A 25,453-nucleotide genomic window follows, 5' to 3' on the forward strand; every position below is an offset into this window, starting at 1 on the left:
AACTTACCGTTCGTGCAGTAAACGACGGACAGCAGTCCTCTGAAGTCAAGAGGCCTGCTCCCCTTATCCAGTGAAGAAACTGGTTACAGCACCCTGACCCGAGGCAGATGGAGAGCACGGCGTTCACTTACCTAAGACATCTTACCCTTCGAGTCAGACATACAGTGCACAGAGGTCCAGCCCAAAGAGCCAGCCGTGTGTTACACATCACCTTTGAAGATACAGTATACGCCCAGTCAAGACCGGCGCCTCTACGGGAATCAGGTGAGCGTTACAGCCCAGGACCTTCTGTGGTGGGCCGTCGAAGGCAATCTGATGAAGGGGGCTCCATTTTGGCTGCCCTGGCCGGAGGTGACAATCGTGATGGACGCATCCCTCACCGGATGGGGAGCTCATGCCAACGAGTAACAGTCAGCGGTCATTGGTCCCCGTCGGAGTCCAGACTCCATATCAGTCTGTAGGAGTGGAGGGCCGTCAGGCTTGCCCTGAAGGTTTTTCTGCCGACTGTGCGAGGAAAGAATGCGCTGATCCTGACGGACAACACAGTGGCCATGCACTACCTTAACAAAAAGGGGGGGGGCAGGGTCACTTCCTCTGTGCAGGGAGGCGATGTAGCTCTGGTTCTGGGCAATCCAGCAGGAAGTTTCGATCTTGGCAGTTCATCTGGCTGGAGACGAAACCGAGACGGTGGACGCTCTGAGCAGGCAGAGCGCCATCTCTCACGAGTGGTAGTTGGCTCAGAAGATTCTCCTGGAGATCTTCGCCCTTTGGGGAACCCCTTAAGTGGATCTCTTCGCCTCCAGTGTCAACCGGAAGTGCGAAAGGTTCTGCTCGCGGGAATTTCCTCCAAGAGGAGCCTTAGGAGACGCGTTCGTAGTGGAGTGGTCCTTCCCACTGCTGTACGTGTTTCCTCCAGTCCCCGTCATTCCGCAAGTGCTGCGGAGGTTACGAAGGTTCGGTTCCCGGATGATCCTCATTGCTCCGGCATGGGCCAGGAGGACGTGGTACCCAGACCTTCTCGACTTGTCCATCTGCCCTCCACGTCGTCTTCCCTACCGAGACGATCTGCTCTCACGGGAGGGGGGTCAGGTTCTCCATCCAGAGGTCAGATCCCTCAACCTAAACGCTTGGCTTCTGAAAGGTTGAGGTATAAGGATTGGGACCTCCCTGAAGACGTGATGGAGGTGTTGCTTTCGACCAGAAGACCCGCAACAAAGTCCCTGTACCGTTGCCGTTGGAGAAAGTTCTGCGACTGGTGCAGGGTTAAGAATGTGGATCCTTTTTCATGTGACATTCCTATGGTTCTGTCTTTTTTGCTTTCTTTGGCCCATAAGGGCCTGCAAGTGGGTACCGTTAAAGGTTACCTTGCGGCGCTGTCCATATGTAAGCGCTCATCTGAAGAGTGTTCTTATTTTAAAATTCCTTTAATTTCTCAGTTTTCTGAAAGGGCTCACTAATGTGTTCCCTCCGTCACCTTTCCAGGTGCCCGGTAGGGATTTGAACCTTGTTCTCAAGTTTCTAATGGGTGCTCCGTTTGAGCCTTTGCATTCCTGGCCTTTGAGACTGTTAACTCTTAAAACTGTATTCTTAGTTGGGGTCACTTCCGCTCGCAGAGTAAGTGAGTTACAGGCACTTTCAGTTAAGCCACCCTTCACTGTGTTTCACAAGGACAGGGTTGTCCTTAGAGTTCGTCCTTCCTTTCTTCCGAAGGTGGTGTCGGAATTTCATTTAAGCCAGAAGGTTGTTCTTCCGGCGTTTTATCCTCCTCCGCATCCTGGTAAGGAAGAGGAGAGGCTCCATAGGCTGGATCCTAGGAGAGCTTTAAGCTTTTATATTTCACGCATGTCCCGGGTCAGTGTGGACGATAAACTCTTTATTGGTTGCGCTGGAAAGCGTTTGGGACAAGCTGTTACTAAGGAGACTTTGTCTCGATGGATCATCTTGGCAATTTCCGAATGTTACCGCTTGGCGGGTAAGGTCCCGCCGGTAGGCTTACGGGCCCATTCAACCAGGGGTATGGCTGCCTCTACTGCCCTGCAGAGGGGTGTTCCTATTCGTAACATCTGTGATACAGCCACCTGGGCTTCGGTCCATACTTTTGTACGTCCCTACTGCCTCGATTCTATCCGGGGGCAGGATCTGGCCTTTGGGAAGGCGGTCCTGTACTCTGCAATTTGATTGGGCATTCTAAATTTGTATATTCTAAATTTTTTCCCTCCTCCTTAAGTTGGTACTGCTTTGGGAGTCTGTCATAGATATGGAATACGTCGGAGGACCCAATCCCCTCGAAGAACAAGTTATTCTCTTACCTGGTAACGTTCTTTCGATGGGATGGTCCGACGACGTATTCCATATCGCTCCCTCCCTGCCTACCCCGCTACAGAATTTCTGATGCGATTGCAGCTTACGTTTCCGCAAGGCTTTCTGTGGTCATACTGGCAGAAGATTGGTGCCACACATTCTGGGAAAAAACTACAACTGAGGCTACGGACGTCGCGCGTCCTACTTATAACATCTGGTGACGTCGGCCGGCACAGGAGGTCCTCGAGGACGGCGTATCGAAGTCATCGACGCCGGAAGCAAACGCCGAAAGATTTTCCGAAGTAGCACAGCTGTGGTGATTACTGTCATAGATATGGAATATGTTGTCAGACCATTCCATCGAAAGAACGTTACCAGGTAAGAGAGTAACTTGTTCTCCTCATCTCTGTGCAGGAGCCAGCCTGCGGCTCTGGAATTAACGCTGGTTGGCAGCTATAGGTGTGAGATAGAGATAGTGTGGGAGATGAGAGTATGAACCAGAGGTCTTGTTTGGGGACTGTTGATGGATTTTCTTGGTCTGTTGGTCTCAGCTAGATTGGGCTCTGATCTATCGGGCTCCCTCTACTACTATTCTCCCTCTTCACTACTACCACTCAACGCTACTACCCTACTACTGCTCTCACTTATCTGCACTTCCCTCTATTGCCTTGCACACTTTTTGTGCCTCCACCCTTTCATGTTACTCCTCCGTCGTACCACCCTTCCGCACTCCTACTACCCCTCCTCCTCCCACTCTACTACTGCTCAGCCTCTTTCCACGCTGTGCGACCATTCTCACTCTCACACACCTTGCACTATCCTTGCTACACGTTTGTTTCACACACAAATGGACACTCATGCATCAGAACTGTCACTCATAAGCTAATACCCCCCCTGCTGCACAAGCCACCACTCACTCCATCCTCTCTTGGTCGTCCTCCACCACCATTGCTGACCTTACCCGAATCACTCACACAAGCAAGTGAGAAGTCATGCTGGCCAATTATCAAGGGGCATAGCTGCTGGTAAGATGGATTTCTGAACTCTGACCTGGTGGGCAGAGGTTCAGAAGCCCAGCCTAGTTTCTTGGAACAGGGTAACCTTCTGGACAAGCCAGACCAAGGAAGGTAGCATTGGCGGTGGGGTGAGGGTGATCGAAAGTCCACAATGAGCTCACACGGCAAACGACACTACAAATTACTCTCAAGTATATATATCAAAAACACCTATACTTTTTTTTTTTTACTCAAATACAAAATGAAACCACAGCAATATTAACAATACTAACACAACACTATACTAGGAAACTTACATATAGTAACTATTAGTCTAAAGTAATATTCAACAAATCGAGATCCAGAAACTGAAACAGAAGGGGGTCAGAATAATGGAATAATTAAATGAAACCAGTCAAACAGTGCAAATATACTTTAGGCAGTCCTTCATCAACTCAAACCCTAACCAATAGGCAGTCCAATTCCTACGAAGTGTGGAGCCTTGTGCTCAAAAGTACATTCAGCACGGGAGCACTCGATCTTACGGTTAGGTACAAAATGGGTCTCTTCAAGGGGCTGGAGTGGCTGGGTGGGTGAAGTGATAAAGAATAAAGTTCCACTATTCAAGAAGGGTCTCCACGAGAGGGCAGAGCGATTTCCCGGAATCGGGAATGGAATACAGGCTACCCTAACAAAGGAGAGTGGCCCTTGGGGGATACTTGTGCGTAAAAGTCTATGGATGCACCAGGGGCCACTGGTAAGTTTTGCAAGTACTCACCGACCCTCGATGCACTCTGGACCAAACTTCACCAGTCAAGTCCAGTTCGCTTGCAGGTTCGAATCCAGTAGTTGTGTGTCTCTCCAGCTTTCAGGGGCTGCGTTCTGGGACCTCAGTCTATGGCAGGACAGTGACATTTTCTTCACTTCTGGGGAAGGGATCGAGCCAGTCCACTGCAGCTAGTCTTAGTGCACAGGGGGCACAGCAGCAAGGCACCCACAAAGCTAGTCACCACAGCAGGGCAACACGGGTACTGCATAGGCTCGGGTTCAGGCTGACTCTAATTCCAGACCTAGGAATGCTAGGTGTACGAAACTCGGCGGGAGAGTGCCTTCTACCAAGAGCTTACGGTACCTAAAGTCTCAAGTCGAAACGGCTGCGGGTCCAAGGTAAAGGTCCCATACGAGCTGGTCAGTTCAATGGGCGGTCCAGGAACACTTCCGAAGAGGGTCGTTTGCAGGTTAGTACGAGGTGCCAACAGTAGTTAGTCCCACTACTCCAACGTGTCGAAGCACCCTTGCAGGCCGCCTGTGATTGATGAGAAACAGGGGCTCCGACGGGACACCAGCGGGGTCAGGGTGCCAAACCTTCCAGAGGGTCACCAGCGGTTCCACGGATCTGCTTCTTCGGTTCCGGATACTTGGCTCCTTTTACTAAATTCGGTGTAAACTTAGAAGATAGACCTGGAATAAGTTTAGAGTGTCTTCTCATATCCAGAATCTCCTTTTTTACACCAAAACGAAGAGAAACTAATAGCAGATCTGCTCACATTCAGCCATTCTAGATGTGGACCAATCACGTGAGTTTTGGCGTCCCTAAGATGTAACAGTGTTTTGTGTCCTCGCTGATGTTCGGCGGGGCACCTTATTGGTTGGTTGCCGTGTGAATGCCTCCCTTTTCACAGGCTCAGGGTGCCTTGTGTTTCTTATTGTAAAGTAGATTCTTGAGACAGCAGGTGATCTGTAGGTATTTATTAAGTTCCATAGTAAATCAGATGTCATAAAGATCAGATAATATAAATGGGAGCAAAGATCTTATGGAAAGAGCCCACTGGCTCCCACCACCTAGGCTACATTTCCACCAACTGCCTAGGTCAGAACACTCAGACAAACATAAACATTCTACCTATTCACACAACTTTCTGTATTGACATCATGACATTGATCCAGACATCCATACAGGGAGGGAAGCAAGATACAACACACATTCCCCCCCTTTGACCTGTACAAGCAAACACCAACACTGGAGGAGAACAAGATACAACACACCCAGAAATCTCTGACACAAGGGAAAGCAGAACAAAATACCTCTCCTTTCTTTCAATTACACCAAAGACATGACATTCACACAAACCTCCAATCACCATACGAACACAATAACCAAAGATAGAGATTCCCAACCAGGTGTAAGTAACAGACAGAACACTGCACCACAAACCTACACAGACTCAACCAACAAAAAAAATATATATATTCCTTCCATCCATCGCTGCCACCGATGGACGTCTAGGCTGCCACCCTAGAGCACCAACATGCCCCCTACTTGGGCATACAATCTACTTACCTACACCACCATGGGAAGAAAAAAAAACACATCTCCCATCCACCACTGCCATTCTAGAGCACAACCTTGCCCTTACATGGCTGGCATGCTGGCCCTTCTGCACCAACAAAATTCTACTCAAACTTACAATAGCAACTGCAATCTCCACCAGGCTTCACTGCAATCATCATGGTATGTTGCTTCTCTGGAGTCTTCTCTCCCTCCCATAAAACTGCATACATGTAAATACCAAGTAGATATTATATCTTGAAAATCCAAATGTACATTTCTCTACACTCCCAGACCCACTCACTCCACTCATCTGGGATGAGTACTCTCTAAATAATAACAACAAAATACATCAACATCATGAGCATAGCTAAGAGTCCATATCAAACACATTAGCCAGTTGATGAAAGCGCATCAACTTCCATGCTGCAATCATTTCCAACCTGCAATTCCTCCAATTAGTTAAGGCTAAATATTCTATTACTGTTATACTCCATACTCTCACACGCATCCAAACTCCTAGAACAATGCGATAGTATGCTAAAGTCCAATGCTGTCTCATCTCAGATGTTAACATGTAAATCCTCCAAAAGATGTTGTCTCTACCTCTAACCATTCCATCAGCACGTTCAGTCATAAACATACATTGTTCTATGCCATCACCTTGCAACTGTTACCCCCCAATAAATCCTAACAACCTGGTTAATACAGAACATCTAACCTAAATTCGCACATGACCAAACAAACCTCCAGTAATCACCCACATAAAAGAATAACAAATATTCTTTGCAGGTATAACATCAAATTTCAGTGTGAATTGCAGATTTATACATCTATATGTGTATTTATACATCACAAAAAAAATGTGTCCGGTACATCAACCATGTTACCACAAACTTGAATATCACCGATCTAAAACAGAACTGTTGAATTTCAGTAAAAACCTAGCATCTCAACACTGCCAACAATTCCTCCTGCAAACTCCTCAAACACAAGCTTGAGCTAAAACGACCAACAAATACTCATTTATAAATACATTGCAAGGATAAATTACACAAGTAAATGAAAATTGCAGAACTCCATTGCCCCTGTATAAGAAAAAGAAAATTGCAGAACACCATCGCCTCTAGTCTGTGAGAGCAGCTTCCTAAAAGCTATCTCTGTCCTTAGGGCACAAAAATCAAATGTTCGTAGAATTACCTCCACACCGGTGGTGAGACAGCTTTTGCCAGCACTTGTTTCCCTGTACTCCGGCACAGATTAGATGCACCGGCACTCAGGCAGTGAGAGACAACATTTTGCAGTTTTACCGCCACTCCATTGCTTCCTGGCACTCCATTTATGTTCACGTTGGGCTGCAGTCTAGAATGAACACTCTTGGTGCCTTTAAATTATCCATATCTGTTACGATCACTGCTCACGCAAGAATCTGACAGGACTCTCGAGGAGAAACACCAAATGACCTCACCACGCACTCTCAACACTGTAGAGTTCATTCCTCTAAAGTCTCACAGAACATCCGGAAGACAGCGTTTCGATTTGTTCGCCATCCCCTGAGTGACTCAGATGACGTCACTATTCCTTTCTAAGCCACAGAGCACTGCAGAGCTCCCTGCATCCAACAGCCATCTTCGTTCTCCAACTGCCACAATGATTACGGTCAGTGGCAGTCATCATGGCCACTGCCATTGTGCTCATGTCCGCCTACAATGCGCTTCAACAATGTTCCTGCGCACTCATTGATGTTCCTCAAACGCCTCCAAATCGGAACATCCCAGAATATATATCTCTACATACAATGTTCATTTGGCCACGGTGGCTTCCCTTTATTTAACAAGTCTTTAGTGTCACAGAACATGAGAGCAGTTTCCCTGGCAAACTCCTGCATCAAGAAAGCAGTCCTTTCATGGTTCAGATATGCTAGACTGCTAAAAGGACTTCACAACTGCTCCCAGTTGGCATGGGGCTTCTCCAGAGTCTTCTCTCTCTTGCCCATAACTCCCTTAACACTGCCATGGTTCTCCATCCTGCTTCTCCCCAGGACTAGCTGCATCACTATTGACCAGAGAACTGCTTGCAGGACTACTCTCCTTGTCCTGGGTGAAGTGCCCCTCTGCCCCCCGCCCCTGTTACACTACCACTCTGCACATTCGCTCTCCTTTTCCTTCTTTATTTTGTTTCGCCCTGGGTGGTAGGACTCATCTCCTTGGGGGGTGGTGGACCTCCCTCTTCCTCTCCTCAGACACATGCTCCATTAAATCGCCCCCTGCAGCAGTTATAACTCAATTTCTCCCTTCTCCATACACAGTTCACAGGAACCTGTTCTCTTCCTTAACTGTCCTCCTCAGGGTCCGCTTGGAGACCAGCTCGTCGCCAATATTGTAAAGTAGATTCTTGAGACCGCAGGTGATCTTTAGTTATTTATTAAGTTCCATAGTAAATCAGATGTCATAAAGATCAGATAATATAAACGGGAGCAACGATCTTATGGAAGAGCCCACCTGCTGCCACCGCAACATTTCCACCAACTGCCTAGGTGAGAATACTCAGCCAAGCATAAACATTGTACCTACTCACACAACATTTGTATTGACATCATCACATTCATGCAAACATCCATACAGGGAGAGAAGCAAGATGCAACACACCTTCCCTCCTTCGACATGTACAAGCAACAAGATACAACACTCTCATAACATTCATGCAGACATCCATACAGAGTGGGAATCAAGATGCAGCATTTCTTATGTGCGCTGACCACCGGCAGACTAAAGTTTCCGGAGGTCACCACGATTACCTATTGCTAATAAAATGTCATTTCTCGGGCAGAGCGGGAAGGTATGTTATGTCACATGGGTGGTCATGAACAGAGGGGTCAAGATGGTTTGCTCCAATCATTTTTGATTAACCTATGTCTAGCTATAGGGGCCTGACGTAGTCCCACCAATCAGCTTTGTAGGATGTCTAATATTTTGCAACAATGCTCGCAACTGTTTTGAACTATGCAAATGACGTGCAACTATATTAAAGATTTGGCCCAAATGGCCGGTTTTGTCAGCTCCTATCAACTAGGTCTATTCCACTGTGCTATTTGATTTGTGCTTTCCCAGCTGTAATAAACAGCATTACTTCTTGCTTGGTGTATGCTCCTTTTTGGATTACTTTTGGTGTTCCAGTAGTTACCTGCCTTTGGAGGACCCCTGATGCAAGCGTACCTTGGGTAAGCTAATTTTGTTACAGCTCCTACCTGGCACACTCCTGTATCCAATTTTTTAAGGCACTTCCTGGGGTGTACTTTGGGACTCCTGCAACGGCATAGAGAGAAATATATTTCGGATTAACGTTTGTTCTACCGTACCTGCTCTCGCTTGACAAGTCTGGCCTTGGCCATGCATCTATCAAGGTCCACCTGGCTGCCATATCCCGGTACACCGGGGCTACAGGTAAGCTCTCCCTGTGGTCGCAGAGGCTCGTTAAGGAGTACCTCAAGGGCCTCTCAGGACATTCCCTCCGGTGAAGTCTCTGCCCCTGCGTAGGAGCTAAATCTAGTACTGTCGAAACTGATGTGGCCTCCGTTTGAAGCTACGCATCGGGCCTCCTTGAAGTTTGTCATGGAAGACCGCCTTCCTGGTGGCAATCACCTCGGACAGGCGGGCTGGGGAAATGCAGGCTCTTTCCTGTAAGCCTCCCTATCTGTCATTCCACTCATCTATGGTGGTTCTGCAAACTCATCCTTCCTTCATGCCAAAGGTCCCGTCAGACTTTCATCTGAAGAAGCCTGTGGTTCGATCAGTTTTCCTTGTAAACCCTTCTTCACTTGCTGAAAGATCTTTTCATTTGCTGGACGTTGCATTTTATGTTGCACGCATGAAGGACTTTTGGAAGACTTCTTAGCTTGTCATAAGTTTTAGACCTTTGGGACGTGGGTATGCCCTTTCTAAGGCTTCCATCAGATCCATTGCAGCGACTACAGCGTTTCTCTCTGGCTTTCCCCTTCTTGAGATCTGCATGCCTGCTACGTGGAGGTCTACCCACACCTTCACAAGATTCTACTGTGTCGACAGTGATTCCTGGGAAAAGTCCCGGTTAAGACAATCAGTGCTTCGCAACCGGTTTGTATGAGGCGAGTCTGTTACAGGGTTAAGTCTATTGCTTCGGCCTTGCCACCTCTGGTAGTTGTGCACACCTACTGCTGTGTAATCGTATGCACGAGCATGTAAATCCATGCACGACCCCATGCTGGAAATGGAACTAGTTACTTACCTGTAACTCCTGTTCTCCAGCATGGGTCTTGCATAGATTCACATGCAGACTTCTTGGTTCCCACAGCCACTTTACGTGCGTAGCCAAATCTGGAGCTTAGGAAGACGAATGTCATTGGCTGGGGCAGCAATAGGCTATAGAAGCAACGAGCAGTTTTTAGCTTTAAGCCGAAACTGCTTTAATATTACAGAGGATTCCAAACCTGACAACGCAGACTATTCATGAGCATGTGAATCCATGTAAGAGAACAGGCGATACAGGTAAGTAACTAGTTCCTTCTTACCCAGTGATGTCACTGCAGTGGACATGATTTTGGTTTTCACTTCAGCTATGTTACAGCATTTAGCAATGCACCAAATGCTGCACGTGGTTCAAGCACAATATTTATTTAGACGTGGTTACAAGGTAATAGCATTAGGTTCAGTCTCAAATCAAAATACCACTTATTCTTTCATGGTCAGCCGTTTCTACTTCGTCACTCGAGACTCATTTGCTTTTATTTTTACTATTCGCTTTAGATATAGTACAGCTATGGAAATCTATGTATGGGATTGATGTTACAGTTTTACAAATTATATAGGTGAAAAACTAACATTGAATAGCTGGAACATATCAAGAGGGTAGGCGTTTATTATTGTGAAATGTGTTACATTGCATAATCATTTAGCCGATATATTATCCCTTTGCCATAGTTAAAGTATAGCTCATGAATTACGCATATTTCTAAACCTTTCGATTTGAGTCTCTGTTCTTCTTCTCTAACAGAACTCTGTCAGCGCTGTCTCACTGGTCAACCATCTTTGGCGAAACACGATACCTCCCGTTACTCGCATTCCCATTTGTAAAATTATTCCAGAACAACCAGCTCATCTGCTTTGAAGTAATTGCCACTGTAATAGGTAAGTAAGCACCTGGAATTAGTTCAGTCAGATTTTCTTCTTCTATGATAAATTATAAGGCACGCCACGCCTTTAATAAGCTTCATGGTGTATAGTTTGTACTTACTTGTGGCCATTAAGTATTTATGGGCAGTCTCACAGAAGATTTTGTGTTCTCCAACTTTTTAATGTCATTTTTCTTTTAGATGCCCATAGTTGACAGTGTTGTATTGTCACCTTCACTTTCAATATTGTCAAGTTGTTTATGAATTAGTTTGACTTCGACCCCACCAGTCAACCTCGTCTCAGCCCTCCACATGCTCCACTGGGATTCTAACTCATGTGCTCAAGAAACCCTGCTGTAGACAATTCAGTACTGTTATAAGATATTTGGCAATATCTTAAATATAACATCCCTTTTGCAAGCTCACAAGTACTCACTTCATCCTCATGGTAATTAGTGAGCGATTATCAAACATAAGCCTTTAATTTACAGTGTCTTCATTGGTAGAGACCTGGCTAGTGGCAGGTCCTCCTGTTTTGCGAGCCCAGGGGACCATTCGGCTGAGGGGAACCCAAGAAGAAACAGAAAAGTGTGGATGATTTTGCAGCAACAAAGCCTGTAGCAGAGGGCAGGGGAAAAGCTTCAACATTGAGACTGGGGCTTCCAACAAGCCCACTGGGGGCGCAAGACATTGGTGACGGCTCGTTGCCGGCTGAAGTACTTTTAAGCACATAAGGCAGACTAAAGATGTGACTACATACAACAGTTGAAAACATTGTCATAAAGATCGACTTGCTACATTAGAGCGTGGATGGCATTGTGTCTAGTCTGGGAGGCTGCAAGGAGTATCAGGGACGCTGAAGATTTCATAACAGAAATGGAGGAATAGATCTCCACATTAATGCCACCTTCTAAACTATCACAGCGTGAGTGCAGGGTCCGAGGAGAGGGCGAGGCCTATCTGAATTAGTGTCCCACAAGTGAATTCCAGGGGTCTGTGGAATAATCACGCAGAAAGTGGTGCGAGAGGTAATGCTTGCTGTCTGGATCTTTCTGATTTTGAGCCCCACACTGCACTCTAATCACAGCTACCATTGGGTGGTCTTCCGATGGCTGAAATGCATGCATTATAAAGAATTTGACACATTCTTTGAATGGCCCAAGAAGGTGGTGATCTTACATACAGTCGGACTAGGATCAATGTGTACCCGACTTTGTACTGTAGTCCAGCGAGTTTGAGTTTTTAGCATCAAGAAACACACTCCGATATGGTGTGCTGCTCCCTCCTAAACTGAAGATACAGTCCATTCACTTTATTTCAGACACAGCTGCTGCAGTGCTGTTTCTGGAAGGGGATCCCATTGCCAGCCTGTCCCCCTTTGGGTATCGCCTGTACATTCGCAGACACGCAGATCAGGTGAAGTTGTCTTATTTGTGGCCATGGTGCACCCCTCTTCACCCACTTCCCCTCTCTCTCCCTGGGTGTCCTGGCATGGGTACATTGAGCGGGTGGGGGGAACTGTGGAGTACTCCCTGTGCCTGGGGGCATTTAACCCTTGAATTATGTGCGCTCTACATGCAAAGCACAGGACTGGAGCAGCAATAATCATTGAGCTAAGATATGCAAGCAGAGTGATATTGAACTAATTTTCAGTGCTCATCACGACATAAAACGTTTGCCAAAATGAATTGTACACGAAGAAGTCGTAAAGAAATACTGATTGAGTGGACCGTTGTGGGGCAATCTACCAATCCTGAGACAACAGATTTAGAGAAGGAGACTTTCAGCCACTATAATGCAGAAACTCACTGCTGTGCTGGCGATACACTTGAACAAAGAGGCAGAGGGATTAAACCACTGGCAACACGAGCAACGACACTGTAATGACTCAGAACATGAGGGTGTGCGAGGCAAGCTCGTAATGTATCTGTACCAGTAGCTCCCACCAGTTAGCTGTTGGCTCCGAAACATGTCAAAATGCACCGAGAATTTGAGTCCAGGTAAACAGAAAAAGAGAGAGGAGAGGCACATAGAAGCCAATGGAACAGCTCTGTGCAGTGATGGATGCACCCATTGTGCAGAAACATGCTCTGAAGAGTAGAGCACATCTTCTCCTAAAGGTATTGTTTAGTGAAAAGGGGTGACAAGGAATCTCCTGTTAATTGGGGGACAGAAAAGTGTTAGAGGGTAGTCGAAGAATCACTGTAGTGCAGTTGATTGTAGATATAAGAATGGTATGCATTGGGTTCAGTAATTATCAAAGTGGCAACCAGCTCCACTTGGCTACCCCCAACTCTCGCTCTGCCGTCAAACACTCCTCTGACATCTGCCACCTCTTTGAAGACCTTGACGTCCTCGCTCACACCGAGACGTGGTTCATGGGCAGCTCTGTCACAAATTTTGACACTCTCCTCCCCGAGGGCTCCAAGATCCTCTCTAAGTCCATGCCTAACTGGTCCAGGGGCGCAGTAGCCCTGATCTTCCCTGAAGGTGTCCCTGCTACTATCATTCCCACTCAGACCTACTCCTCCTTCTAATGCCTCATCTACAGACTTGGTGTCTCTCCTGTCCTCTCGTTGACCTTGGCCACCATCTACAGGCCCCCTGGCCCAGTCTCCCTGTTCCTCTCTGAGTGGGATGACCTCACCTCTTCTGCCCTCCACCTCCAAGCTCCTCCTCCTCAGTGACTTTAATATTCATTTGCTAAAGCTACACAATCAGCTGGTGACTTGAAACGCTGTAGTTGTGTGCTGTAATACAGCTTGCTAACACTCTTCACGGCTCCTGAGCGGGGCAGCGTTTGGCTCTGCCCACTTTTGCTATGAGGATAAAAGCGCCAAGCTTCCTGGGATCGGGGAGATTGCTAAAGCCTACTTTTGCTATGAGGATAAAAGCGCCGGGCTACTCCCCTTGTGGCGTTAAGCCCTGGAGCGTAAAGGGCTGGAGCCGCTGTTTGGCGGGAGGTGCACTCTGCAACGGACATTAGTGTGAGTTAGGTACACCTAATAGCCTGTAAGTAATTTGTCCGACTTACCTTCCTACCCTTCTGGAGTTCCTGAAAAGGGTTAGTTTCTTCACTTAAGACTGCAATGTGTTTTGTAGACCATCTGTGGAATGTGCTGTCTGCTGATCTAGTGGTGATTGACTAATCTGAAGATTCTAAAATCACTTTTCTGCAACCACTGAGATCTTATCAACTGTAGACTTTATTAATTTAAGAGTCTCAAGTTTAAAAGGAATATTTATTCTCTTTGCTACACCTTCCCAGTGGAATTAAGGTTACAGGGTGAGGGGGGAGAGTCAGACTCTGGCAGCTCCTTAAACTGTCAGGCGTGCCTAGCCTGGTCCCTTTGATTGTGACTTTAGGAAACTCATAATTCTAATCCTGGAAAGTGGAGTTGCATCTTGATACCTTTGGAGGAGCTGCGAGACTCTCTCTCCTCCGAGGATTCACAGACGTATCATTCAGTGTTTATATGGATTCTGGGGGCTGTGATTCTATTCTCCGTCGTTTTATGATTATACACTATTGAATCCAGCTTCCCAGGACTATCTGATCTATGGTTTGTGTGTAAAGTGTTGATTCAGTATTTTGATTATGGATGTTTTAAAATATAATTAATTAACTGAAATTTAGATTTGTTTTTATTGATTCGGAATTGCATAGGCAAATATATAGAGTAGGTTATTGGCTTCTGGGCAAGTAGTTATATGCAATTCTGGTGTCTTGAGGAACTGATACCCCACCCTGTACTTTGTTTTATCTAAAGTTTTAGAGGACTGCAGTGCCAGACAGTTATGGAGGCTACTATTGAGCTCCAGAGGTCTTTAGGGGGCTCTATTTTAATGGATTCCCGGGAGGAGATTGTGGACAAGGCGCCCAAGAATGCCTTAGTAAGTGGAGAAAGGACTGAGCCCAAAGATGGGATTGCTGAGTCTAATTCTTATTTGGGGGATACTCTTAAAGAGCCGTCCACCACTCAGGCACAAGTATACTCCCAAGATAAAATGACAAAAAATATAAAATCAGGATGGACCCCCTCGGAGTCAAATGCTAATAACTGCACGTATAAGGGGAAATTAATCTTTTCTATTGCCGCCCAAGAAGATCGATTAGCGGCTACCCTAGCTAGGCACCTGGGGGAAGGGTCTGAGGAAATTGGGGCGGTTACCCCTAGTAGAAAAGAATATAGGGAGGAGGGGGCACTTAACTCATTTGGGTTTAATTACCCTCTGTTTGGAACCACCTTGCCTATCTCCCAGAGGGGTTAACATAAAACCAATTCCTAAGAACCCTTGCATGGAACTAAGTCCACTCTACAAGTTCCTGATGGTAAGGACGGCAAGCATGCAGTAACTATATAGATACTAAAAAGACTATGGTACCCACTCCACCTAAAGCTTTGTTACCAGACCCATTCCCTAGGATTACACCCAAATTAGGACATGAAGTACAGGGGAAATCTCCCCTTGGTAAAGAGGCCATTTCAGAGGTCTCACTCCATGTAGACAGCTTATTCAAAACTCCAATGATGAAACCTCCATTGAGTATCCCCAAATATAAACTCTACAAAAATAAAACGGGAGAACCAATACCTGGCAAAAAAAATATCCAATTACTTTGGTAAAAGAACTGCAACGAGTACGGATATAAGATAAGTGCCCTCATCGTTAGCAGTGGCTAGTTTAGATCATACACACTTAACTGAAGTGGCAAAAAAACTGGAGAATCTCGCTCAATGATATCGATGATATTAGTCTCATTGAATGTGCAGATAAAGCTTTGGCTGAGAATAATCTAGAATCTAGACTATCAGAAATAAATAGCGTTACCCAACAGACTTGTGATGCCTCCTATATGGGATCCCCCACTGAACTCAAAACTGGTTAAGGGAAAGGGGCCTATTACCCGAGACTACAAATGATAACTGAAGTGACCCAATTTTACATCATACATTAAGGGAAGCTGACGAAAGGATCAGACTTGCACAACCAATAGTATCTGCGCTAAATATGGTTTTTAGCTCCTTCGTCAGTTTATATGACAACTTATGGACAGAAGTAAAATCACATTCCCAAATGCTTACTGAAATATACACTAGGCTACAAGGCATAGACAGATGTGAAGAACTGATGAGGCTAATGAGGGAGGACAATTCTCCATCTAAACCGTAAATCCCCTTAACCCCCCTTCTAGCGATTTCCATAGGTGGCCAGGTTAGTCCGTCGGGACATATGGGTAAAGAAACAGTAATCCTAGAACCTAAATGCGATTTTTCAGAGAAACAGAACAGCACTCTGATCCCTTGGGTACCTTCAGTTGAAGTTAAATCCGCAATAATCATAGACTTGCAGTTGGGTAAAGAAGTCGAACAAGACAATAGTCCCGGCGAAACGGGGATCCCGAATATAATCAAGAATGTTGAGGTTGTTCATTAAAGAAGACTCCCCAATTTAAAAGTTCCTGATAGGCAAAAAGCATCTGAAACTAATCAAAAAAACAAAAAATCAAGAAAACATTAGGAAAATGAATTCAATAACTAAAAAATTCTTTAAGAACTTGGTATTTCCAAAGAAACTCTCTTCAAAGGGAAGCACACCATTTGTAAACAGTTTAGAGGGTCTTAAGAACTTGAAGGAAATTACTGCGCTAAATCATGCAACTGCCACTCCTGACATAAATGCTGTGGAGGGAAAGGGGGAACTGCGGGCTATTCAGCAAGAGTCTATTAAGGAAGGTGAAATTGCTACTCTTCTGAAAATTACTATAAATAAGAATAAGGAAGTCCCTCCAAAAAATTTGGAGGAGGGGTGGCATGGTTGGTCAGACGAACGATGCACCTGTAGGTGATCAGTTAAGGCCCCCCCACAGGGAAGGATCCTCTTGGCAAGTCAGAGCAGAATGAGTTTGGAGAGGGATCCCAAAGTCCTGACCATGCTCAAAAGGAGGTACCTATGATTAACCCAATCCCTACAGAAAATAGGCACCCATTACCTAGCAGTAAACCTGTACTAGTTAATATTGCCTCAGCAAAACAACTAACTTCTACAGGAAATATGTATCATGAAATCCATCTCCGAGGAAAGTATCTTAAATGACCCAGGCCTTAATCCAGAAAATAAGGAGGATACGCACTCTGCTCCGTCACATGGACCGACTAGATACGTATCTAGGGTGCATCAGAGGGCTACTCCATCTGACCTAAAAGATCAGCAAATTGGCCCGAAGGCTATGGGAGATCCTTATGTTCCAAAACTCTGAATCCCACCCACCGGAACCATATAAATCCGGGACCCTTCAGTGGCCAATATAGAAAACCTATAGGCCCAAATAACATACAGAAGGGGTCGATATTAAGAGGTGCTAGGGGGCGGGGAATCTCAACAAGTAGAGAACAACCAATCTGATAGAGAGATGGAAGAAAAACCTGCACAAACTGTGGGATCTAAAACATTGGACATTTTACAGCTAACCAGCCTCTGGGGGGCTGATGCCAATTTGCCTGAACCGAGGGAATATCCTGAACATTTCTGGTCAGTTACCAGCATTGGCCTTGGTGTCTACCTACGACTTAGAAAGGATATTCTTCCCCATTAAGGGAATAATTGATCAAAGCAACATAGTACTCAAGTCAAGAGTGGTCCTTGAATTGGTAATAGGACAATCTGTTGGGTTGAGAGAACTGGGATTCAGTATTGAGATAGTGAACTGTGAACCAACTCGCCTTAAAATCGATAGAGAGAGGGAATATTGGGGAAACCTGATGTCATGATCTCTGCTTCCAAAAGGTCAGGGTTTTCCCAACTCCCTTGGAAGCAGATCCATAACCCAGGTTCTGAGTGCCAACCAGTCCCAATTGGGACCTTTTGGACCCAGTCCTGGCGCCAGTGGCACCAGGCTCATAAATATGCCCAGTCCCAGCGCTGGAAGCGCCGGGCTCATAATGCTTGGGTGGACTTACCTGCAGCAGACCATGCTGCTTACTTGCCTGCCAGTTGAGCCTCTGATCCTCTTCTGTTTGGAACTACTTTTCCTGTTGGGTGGGGCAGGAGCCACTCCCTAGATTCAGAACACTGGAACTCTTCTGGAAAGCAGGAACTCTTTTCTTACCTAGGCGTGGCTGTGGAAGGAGACAACTAAGCACTACAGGAGGCTATTTAAACCACACCCGATGGATGAATCTTGCTTTGCGTTATTCTGCATCCTCTGCAGCAGAACGCTCATCGTGTCTTCTGCATCTGATCCTGGGCCTAAGGAAAAAGGCTTACCATCCTGAATACAGTCTTCAGCAACACCTATAAAGACAAGAAAGAACAGGTTAGCATTACGGTCTTCAGTGACAGCTCTTCACTTACCTGGTCCATCGGCTGTCACCAACGCCTCGCGCTGCATTCCGGCATCTGAAAGACAAAGGCTTACTCTTCGTGCGCTCCGGAGGTCTTCACACTGCATTCCGGCATCTGAAAGACAATAGCTTACCAACTCTTCGCACGCTCCGGAGGCCTTCGGCGCTGCATCCCGCATCTGAAAGACAAAACAAGGTGCGTTTAAAGACATTGGGGAACTTTAATACTCACGTGCCATTACTCCTTTCCACATCTAACCCAGTGGGTATTCCGGCACCCTGCAGCCGCTCCGAACTTGTACCTGCAAAATAAAAAGACAGTTAGAGCGCATCGTGAAGCAGGCAACAAGCGCTTACTTACGTGCTTCCAGGCGCTTCTATTCATCACACAGGCTCCATCTTCAACTCACTTCAGCCCGTCATCCGCCATCGCCGGAACCCTGCAAAACAAGAAACATCATTACTAAAGACTTTAAAGACATTAGAATTACTCGAAACTTACCGTTCGTGCAGTAAACGACGGACAGCAGTCCTCTGAAGTCAAGAGGCCTGCTCCCCTTATCCAGTGAAGAAACTGGTTACAGCACCCTGCCCCGAGGCAGATGGAGAGCACGGCGTTCACTTACCTAAGGTGAGAGCGTTAACCTTTGGGGTTCTACAGGAGAAGAGAAAGGGAAGAAGAGAGAGACATTCAATAACCCAGTTCCTTAATCCCATATTTTCTATCTGCAGACATCTTACCCTTCAAGTCAGACATACAGTGCACAGAGGTCCAGCCCAAAGAGCCAGCCGTGTGTTACACATCACCTTTGCAGATACGGTATACGCCCAGTCAAGACCGGCGCCTCTACGGGAATCAGGTGAGCGTTACACCTGACAGTGGTCTACCATCCAGATAGATTTCCCCAATCTCAACGGAGACATCTCCCGAGAGGAAATTATAAAGACATATGGGTTTGGGCCCAAGTTACCTCGGCACTGTGGAACTGAATGTCTCCCAGGAAGAGCTCTTCCAGTGAAGGTGTCGCCCCATGTTAATTGACTGAGATTCCTTTCTTGGAACACTAGGGGGAATCTCCACTTGATGACAAATGTCGACACAGTCACCATGTTACAAAACCAATTATTTTTTTTTTCTTCAAGAAACCTGGTTACTCTCAAATCCCTCGGTAGATGGCTATGAAATTTGCTCTCAAAATGCCAAACCTAGTCAGGGGGGTAGACTAACAGGAGGACTTCTTATTGGTATAAAGTCCACTCTTGGAATCTCAGCTACGATCATCCCCGATATGCCTCTAGGAATCCTGGCGGTCAAAAGTCTCCTTAAATGAGGAACAGCTCTATGCCCTTCTGATTAATATCTGTTGGCACCCAGGGATAGCCCCACTAGTGGACTTCCTAGAAAAAGATTACGGAAATGATCCTTGATTGGAGAAATATATATATTTCTGGGATAGTCCTTCTTGCAGGGACTTAAATGCTGATTGCTCTACTAATTCTGAGGCTGAAGTGGGGGATCTGGGAGAGGATTCAGGGGATTCCTTAGTAAGGGGCCAAAAATATTCTTGGGGTAGACTTTGGAATCTCTCCTTGGAATCCGTTGGACTGATATGTTTTAATGGCTATTATGATCATTCCCGCCCACTTCTCCCAACTTGGCGAAGGGGAGACTCTTCGTCAACTTTGGATTACTTTTTTGTAGTTGAATCTCTGGCGCTATTAGCCTCAGAAGCAACTGTGAGTTTTAATAACTGGAGTGACCATGGTACAGTGGGGGTCCTTCTCCCTTTCTCTAGTAGAGAGGATCTTATAGGGGGTTCTACTAACCTAAGAACGATAGGACATTGTACAGGGATGCGATGGTCCCCTCTAAATATTAAACCCTTCAATGAAAAATTGATAGTTTCTGAATAATACTTCCTATCCATGGAAACAAGCGGTCTTTAAGGGACCAGGCTATGATATTTCTTTTACAGATCTTCACGGCAGAGCACACGACTCCCTAACAAAGGGTATAATCAAAAGGAACCACCTACATATTTATAATAAAGAAGTGGCCAAGGAAAAGGCCAAGGTTCGTAAATTGCTCAGAGAGACCCGCATTTTAAACATTGATAAATTACATAAAAATGCAGTGAACAGGGTGATCAGACAGAAATATAAGAACTATTGTATCTCCAAAAAAAACAGTATGTTACAAGGAGACGCAGAGATGATGCTCAGAGTTTTGGTAAAAAGAGACCTCAGGGCTTTTTGGGGCTTAATCAATGGGCAAAATCCTGTCTCTGGTACTAATCAATTGAATGGGGTCTCGAAGGCTCAATGGGTCAACTTTTTCTCTGACCTCTATAAATATGAGGAGAAGGGATGCCATGCCTTAGATACAGGGGGTATGTCTGATGAGAGGCTTTGGGAGCCGACTATTGAATTTGAAGAGGTATTAAAACTTATACTAGAAGCTAAAAACTCTAGGGCCCCTGGGCCCAATGGATTGACAAACAACACTTTTAAAGCACTACCAGAAAGGTGGGCCCATACCCTCACCACGCTATTCAGTAACGTGGCAGATAGTGGTATCATTTCCCCTAGCTGGTAGTCTGCCCACATAGTCCCCATATTTAAGAGAGGGGATAGAAATTTGGCTAAAAACTACAGACCGATCACGCTGATCGATGCGGACTGTAAGCTTTTCTCCACCCTGCTGTTAACCCTTGTTAATGACTGGATAACAAAAAACCAAATCCTTAACAAATGCCAAACTGGGTTTAGGGTGGGGCACTCTACAACTTAAATGGTTTGATTGTGACTGCTCTTCAGACTTCAATATGGAGTACATTTGGGGGAACTCTGTATGTCGCCTCTATCGACCTATAAACTGTGTTTGACTCTGTCATTACAGGCCGACTATGGGCCAAATTAAAAAAAGTGGGGCATTCCAGAAGGCCTCTTGAAATTGATAATGACTATGTACGATAACTCGGGGATCCATGTCCGGCTCAATATGGGAGGTAACCTATCCAGAAGAATTAGAACTTGGATAGGGGTCCGACAGGGTTGCTCTCTGGCACCCTGTCGTTTTAAACTCTATTTGGCAGATGTTGGGGAATTTCTGACTGAAGCTGGGCTGGTGAGTGCTAAACTGGGGGCAACTAGATTCTCGTGGTTGGCTTATGACTTCCTCCTGTTTGATCACACCGGAATTGGGCTGCAGCAGTTGATTAATCCGTTGAGTTCTGCATATTGTTGGAATTTATTAAAGATTAACCCAAGTAAAACCCGTATTCTGGTGATCTCAAAAGGTAAAAAGAGCTCACGCTTAGATTGGAAAATTAAGGGGAAATCTATTTCAAGAGCACAAAAAATGTTGTATCTAGGCTTCCCAATTTTAGCCCAACCATCAGTATCCGAACTTAAATTGAGGCGATTTCACTTACTACACAGACCATTAAGTTAGATAGAAAATATGGAAGATTTGCTTTAAAACCAGCCGTGGATTTTTATGAGGGGAAGGTTGTGCCTAAAATGCCATATGGTAAGGAGCTCCATTATATGGACATCCATACATATTGGGACACTATAGAAGGAATAATTTGGAGAAAGGTTTTGAAATTATCCAACAGTATCCCAGTGGTAGCCATCGGGTTTGAATTGGGATTGGTTTTACTTAGAGCTAAATCTCTCTGGCGGTATCTGGCCTTGTTTCATTCCCTTCTTTGCCCCTTAACGGATTCTCTATATGAGGACTTAGGCAGAGTCCTACTTTCCCAGGATGGTAGTAAAGGGAATGTCTATTTTAATAAGCTAAAGGTCTTATGTGACAAATCGCTTACTGATCTCTTAACAGACAGGGAAACACTTAAAACAAATCCAGATAAACTTAAGAAACTTCTCTACACATCAGATTAGACTAATATGACTGAACGTTTACACTCCTATCCCTCTCTCAGCAGCATCAAATATGAACATAGACAAAGAGGAACTTTATCATTTATGATGTTACAATTCCCGAATCGGTACTACTGCACCCTTTTACTGAAACTCAGTTGGAATTCTCTATTAACTAAAGAGGTTCTGCAGAGAAAGAATCTGATCGATGAATCTAATATCCATTGTAGATTCTGTAAGAAGATAGGGGTCTTAGAAATAGCACGTCATCTTATTCTACAGTGCCTCGAACTAAAAACAGGAATTTATACTTGAGGAAATTCAGTATCTCGGGGCTCTTGGGAGACGATGACTACATATGGTCAAGATGTGTATCAGTCTCCAATCTGTCGGAAGGGCTAGCTGTGGCCAGCTATATCAAATCCTTGGAACTTGCCACTGACTTGGCTTGAGAGAGGTTTCACCTGTTCTGGATGGATACTATGATGTGTCTCCCCCTCCTTTAGAGGATCTTCATGTGGGCTTGTGGCATAATGTTCCTTTTTTTTTTTCTTTTTTTTTTTAAACTGCTTTAGTTTAGGCCCCCCTCTCCATCTCTTATATATGAATTCTTTTTGATACAAATACTTTAGATGAAAATGTATATAGAACTATGTGAAACTATTTTAATCCAATGTTTACTGAATCTTTTCTTTATTTTATTTTTATTTTTTTATTGGTTTTCAACAAGTTAACAAACCATAAACTTCTTCATATGCTGCGTATGCGATTCGCATTAATGATTCCTTAACCCACCCTCCCCCCACCCACCCCCAAGACCATATTCGACAACAGTCCCAATCACGCCAGTTCAATTGCCAGGGTTGACTGATCCCTCTGGGGAATCGTCCACCTCACTAGGGTGAAGCAGTGGAATAGTCAGTGACACCCATCTATGCAGTTCCTCACTGGAGTCTAGTCTCTGTTCGTGGATTGCAGTTTCCCATGCTCCGGTCTCAGCAACTATCCACCTCGTGAGGACACTCCACCATTGCGCTTTGATCGGTCCTCTAGAGCTCTTCCAACTCATGGCTATGCGCCTTTTCACAGTGATGTAAATCAAGTCTTTAAGTCTGTTTAGAGGCTTGTTTTTATGGTTGCGCCTGTATCTGCCCAAGATACAGGCCGCTGGGTCGTGCACTTCCAGTTCGATGTCTGCTTTAGCCACCCGTTGTCATACCTGTGTCCAAAAAGAGTGTATCACTGGGCAACCCCAGAACATATGGGCCATCCCTGCCCTCGGCTCGTTGCATTTGGGGCATAGCTGGGTTGCGGCGCCCTTGAAATTTGATATTGTTTCCGGGGTGAGGTAAGCCCTGTTGGTGATGTACAATTGGATAAGTTGCAGTCGGGCGTTCCTGGAGATTTTCTTGTGATAGAGGGTGACTTTCTCCTATTCTTTGTCCTCGAATTCCAGGCCTAGTTCGTCTTCCCACTTTCCTCTGCAACTGAGTTCATTCCTGATCGTACCCAACATTAGGGCTTCGTAGAGCCACGAGGTTTCGTGGCCTCCTTCGGCTGTGTTTAACATTGTTTCTATGACCTCGTTGTCTGTAGCTAGGATGGTGGTCATGGGCCATCTGTCCTTCATAGCTTGTATAACTGCTCTAAGGAGTAGGAATTGTCCTGCAGGTAGTTCCGTGGTCTCGTTGAGGTTGGAGAATGTTAGGATTTCTTGGTCCTGCACGACTCACCCAGGGTAGCAGCGCTGTAGGGCTCCCATTGTGCACGTGTTTCCAGTTGGCCCCATGGGCGATGGGCCATGACTGCTGCTATGGGGATTTGTGGGAAATATGGATATACAGATCCTACTATTCTGCAAGCCCTCTTCCAGAGCTGAGTTCCGAGCTTGGCAAGGTATGGGTAGTGCCTAGGGGGTCCATCTTTGGTCCAGAGTAGGTCCCTGAGCAGGAGGCTAGTCAGGGCCGGCTGGAGAAGTCTGGTATCTGGTGATTTCGTCAGCCATCCATCGCATAACGTGTCGTAACTGGCTTGCAAGGTAGTAAAGTTCGAAGTTGGGGACTTTCAATCCCCCCTTCTCGTAGGGTCTTTGGAGTGTCTCCAGGGCCACCCTGTGCCTGCCCCCCGCCAGAGGAACCGCCTACATAATTTGGTGATATCCCTAAAGAAGGAGGGGGGGATGTTGTAAGGGATGTTGGTAAAGTTGTTTAATAGGCGAGGGAGAGCACCCATTTTAAGGAGGCCTGCCCTTCCGGCCATGGAGAGAGGAATCCTCCCTCAGAAATCCATGGATTTTGCCAGGGCATCTTTAGCTCTAACCGTATTGAGGATGTGCTCCGTGTATATGGGTTTCGATGTATTGTGATACCCAGGTATTTAAAGGAGATCACTTGCCATTGCAGATCTAGGCAGGGCAGGGATCTGAGATCTTCCCTGTATAGAGCAGCCAGGGGGTAGAGGCAGGACTTGTTTTTGTTAATCCGAATTCCCATGTGTTTACCGAGTCCTTCAAGCGTTTCAAGAATGTAGGGCAAGAGTTGTTCGGGGTCGTGTAAGTATAATAATGTTTCATCGGCATACATGGAGACTAGGTGGGTGACCCCGTCAATCACAATACCCCCATCCCCGTATTCCTGTCTAAGGTAAGCGGCCACAGGTTCTGTGGTGATGATATACAGCATCGGGGACAGAGGGCATCCCTGGCGGGTGCCTCTGTGGAGGGACCACGGTTCGGAATATGTTTTATTAGTACGCACCCTGGCGATTGGGTTGGTATAAACCAGTTTGGTCCATTTGAGGAAGCCTGGTCCTATCCCCATTTTTACCATGGTGGCGTAAAGCCACTCCCTTCGGACAGAGTCAAAGGCTTTGGTGGCGTCTAATGAGGCAAACGCGTATTTCTGAGGCCTTAATTCTGTGCTGTATATGACGTGGTGCAATCTCCGCAGGTTTTCGGTTATGGAGCGCATAGCCCGTTTGGTCCTGGCGGATTAAGTGTGGTATCACCTTACGCAATCTGTTCGCTAGGAGGGAGGTCAGGATCTTGCCGTCCACATTTAACATGGATAGGGGCCTGTAGGAACCACAGTCCGTTCCATCCTTGCCAGGCTTGAGGAGGGGGATAATTACAGCCTCCCTCATGGAGTCGGGGAGGGTGCCCCGCTCATATGCCTCATTAAACACCTGTGCCAGCAGTGGAGCTTTTATTAAAAGGCAGGGTTTGATAAATGGCCACAATGAAAAAAGAGTCTCCTCGTAAGCCTTATAAAACTCGCCAGGGAGGCCGTCGGTGCCCGGGGTTTTCCCAGCTGGAAGGGATCTAATGATTACCTTCACTTCATCGGGAGTGATGGGTTCGTCGAGTGTTTCGGCCATCTGTGAGTCTAGTTGAGGCAACTCGATGATGTCCAAGACATTTTCAATGCTGGTATCCGCTACAGGTGGGGACTCT

The 25,453-nt window shown here is 45.9% G+C and overlaps 1 protein-coding gene across 2 annotated transcripts in view; it reads left to right on the plus strand.

Moving 5' to 3' along the window:
- TBC1D31 (TBC1 domain family member 31) overlaps positions 1 to 25,453 on the plus strand; it is a 1,687,314-nt gene that overhangs the window by 877,531 nt on the left and 784,330 nt on the right. For both annotated transcript variants that reach the window (XM_069621570.1, XM_069621571.1), the window contains exon 11: positions 10,654 to 10,787. In XM_069621570.1, the coding sequence (XP_069477671.1) occupies positions 10,654 to 10,787 (134 nt within the window). The remainder of the gene's footprint in view (positions 1 to 10,653; positions 10,788 to 25,453) is intronic.

The sequence above is a fragment of the Ambystoma mexicanum genome, chromosome 5q, assembly GCF_040938575.1.
Source record: "Ambystoma mexicanum isolate Mex_15411 chromosome 5q, UKY_AmexF1_1, whole genome shotgun sequence".
In the NCBI taxonomy this organism is placed as follows: Eukaryota; Metazoa; Chordata; class Amphibia; order Caudata; family Ambystomatidae; genus Ambystoma; species Ambystoma mexicanum.